Raw genomic sequence first — 2,583 nt, 5'->3', positions numbered from 1 at the left:
AGTTAATTTCTTTCTATTTTCAGTAGAGATGGGATCTCGCTCTTGCTCAGGCTGGTCTCGAACTCCTGAGCTCAAATGATCCACCCGCCTCGGCCTCCCAGAGTGCTAGGATTACAGGTGTGAGCTACCGCACCCGGCCTGTGCCCTTATTTTTAATAGGGGCAATAGTAACACAAATTTGAGTTTAGTCATCATTTTTCACTATGGCTATCATTGTTTTTAAATGTAGGCAATACCCAGGGCACATACTGCGTGAAAGACTGCTAGAAGACCTTCCAATTCAAGGCCCAAAGGGGATAGATGAAGATGATCCTGTTAACTCTGACTACAACATGAAACTGACCAAGTTTTCCTTCCAAGTTGATAGGTACAGAAACTTCCTTTTGATTTAGTTCGTTATCATTTTTTATCACGCTGACTCTATACCTTTTAAAGATCTTTACTTTAAAGATCTTTTGTGTGTGTGTGTGTGTGTGCGCGCGCGCGCGTGTCCTGGTTTAGTGTTTTACATAATGCCTTTCACTGTAATAGATGTTAAGCACTACCCTATCTTCCAGGTCTTGGAAAGCACAGCTATCGTCGTTAAATGAAACAATAAAAAGCTCCAAACTGGAGGTTTCCTGTTGTGCTCCATGGTTCCGGGATATTTTGCATTTGGAGTCCCCTGAATCTGGTAACCACAGTACCAGTGTGCCAAGCTGGGCTTTCATTCCACAGGACATAATGCATGGGCAATACAATTTTCTACAGAAAGATCATGCCAAGACCAGTGATCCAGGAAGATCATGGAAGATAATGCACATTAGTGAACAAGAGGAACCCATCAAATTGAAATGTGTGTCTGTGACAGGATTCACGGTACTATTTACTTGGACAGTGGAAAAGACGGGCTACAACATTGTCCTCTGGGATTTGGAGACCCAGGGCATGCAGTATTTTTCCCTTGGCAAAAAGTGTATTCCTGTAGACAGTAGTGAAGACCAGCAACTGTGCCTCATTTTGACAGGTGAGAATGTCTTGTATCAGATTGAAATCCATTGCTGAAAGGTATGCTTTCTTAATGTACCAAGTGGCCCCAAAGTCCCCATACATAGGGAAAATGGGAAATTATAGCTAAATGTACCTTTACTTACAAAATATTCATTACAAAATTTTTCCTTTGTGTGGAGAATTTTGGGACACCCTGTATTTTACTTCTGTTGCCCTGGTGCCTGCACATGCCTACTCTCACCTCTAAGTGACAATTGTGCATGGAAGAAATTTGGTGTTACTCTTAGTAACAGTGTCTCATGTTTGATTTAATTTCTGCCCAGCTAAGTGCTGAGATACTAAGAGAAAGTTTAAGGGAAAGGAAGGTTGATTTTTAAGCCAGAGTCTTCATTTGACTTCAGTCTGTATAAGCAGAGGTTACAGGCTGCTCATGGGTCATGTATGAACTGAATATTTATTTTGTTTGGCTTGCACTAGGCTTTTAAAATAGATTTTATTTATTATAAACGTGCAGAATTAGAGGATTTCACACAAAATCTGAATTTCCAGCTGCTCTTGCTGAAAAAAAGATCATACAACAGGAGCCTGCATTCCTGCATAGTAGCTTATGGGTTGGAGCTGAGTTTCAGTTGTTCTCTTAGATGGACCATCTTATTTCTGGATAGGTTTTTCTTGCACTTTTCTCATCACCTGCTTGGCCCCTGTAGGAATGGGGCATTTTGATACATCACCTATGCATTTAGTCAACATTTATTCCATAATCTCCTACAAAGATATTGAATGCTGTGATTGAACTAACCATATGTTTTTTCTTCAGTACCCAAATTTTGGTAATCATGTATTTCTGTGTGTCAGGAATATGCTATTCATTGTTTTATTTTAGTAAACCAGAAATCTGACATCTCTATAAATAATTAAAAGTTCCAGGTATTGATTGTGCAAGATAATATTAAGTAGAAGTGTGAGATTTAGTGCTGTTTCCTAAGATGCATTGTTCCTAGGAGAATTTGCCTTGTCAGTGTTTCAAAAATAAAACTTTTCTTTAAAAACATTGAAAAACCAAGATGAGTTAATTAAAGTAAATAATATATAATGATATATATTTATTGGACCTCATAATAGTACATGGTGTCCAGTAAATATATTTGTAATTATGATATTAAGGTATTAGGTAATTAGAAATTAATTCCTAAGTCATAATCCTAAAATCTTAAGTCCGAATAATTTATTAAAGCTAATTTTATTTTTTCCTGTAGAAAATGGACTCTCTCTGATTTTGTTTGGTTTGACTCAAGAGGAGTTTTTAAACAGACTAATGATCCATGGAAGTGCCAGCACTGTGGACTCTCTTTGTCATCTCAATGGTTGGGGGAGGTGCTCAATTCCCATACATGCACTAGAGGTAACAGAATGAAATGTCTTTGAAACTTTACTTGATTATTTTCTGTCATGCACTCTTTTTTTTTTTTTTTTGAGACAAAGTCTCACTGTGTTTCCCGGGCTAGAGTGCCATGGCGTCAGCCTAGCTCACAGCAACCTCAAACTCCTGGGCTCAAGCGATCCTTCTGCCTCAGCCTCCCGAGTAGCTGGGAC

The 2,583-nt window shown here is 38.6% G+C and overlaps 1 protein-coding gene across 1 annotated transcript in view; it reads left to right on the top strand.

Moving 5' to 3' along the window:
- The window catches only part of SPG11 (spastic paraplegia 11 (autosomal recessive)), a 114,117-nt gene that overhangs the window by 11,236 nt on the left and 100,298 nt on the right, over positions 1 to 2,583 (top strand). Inside the window, exons 5-7 of the mRNA XM_012649141.1 lie at positions 230 to 367; positions 558 to 1,006; positions 2,247 to 2,392. Of these exons, the coding sequence (XP_012504595.1) occupies positions 230 to 367; positions 558 to 1,006; positions 2,247 to 2,392 (733 nt within the window). The remainder of the gene's footprint in view (positions 1 to 229; positions 368 to 557; positions 1,007 to 2,246; positions 2,393 to 2,583) is intronic.

This window comes from Propithecus coquereli, unplaced genomic scaffold (assembly GCF_000956105.1).
Source record: "Propithecus coquereli isolate 6110/MARCELLA unplaced genomic scaffold, Pcoq_1.0 Scaffold3, whole genome shotgun sequence".
Taxonomy (NCBI): Eukaryota; Metazoa; Chordata; class Mammalia; order Primates; family Indriidae; genus Propithecus; species Propithecus coquereli.
This window is presented reverse-complemented; position numbering and strand designations above follow the sequence as displayed.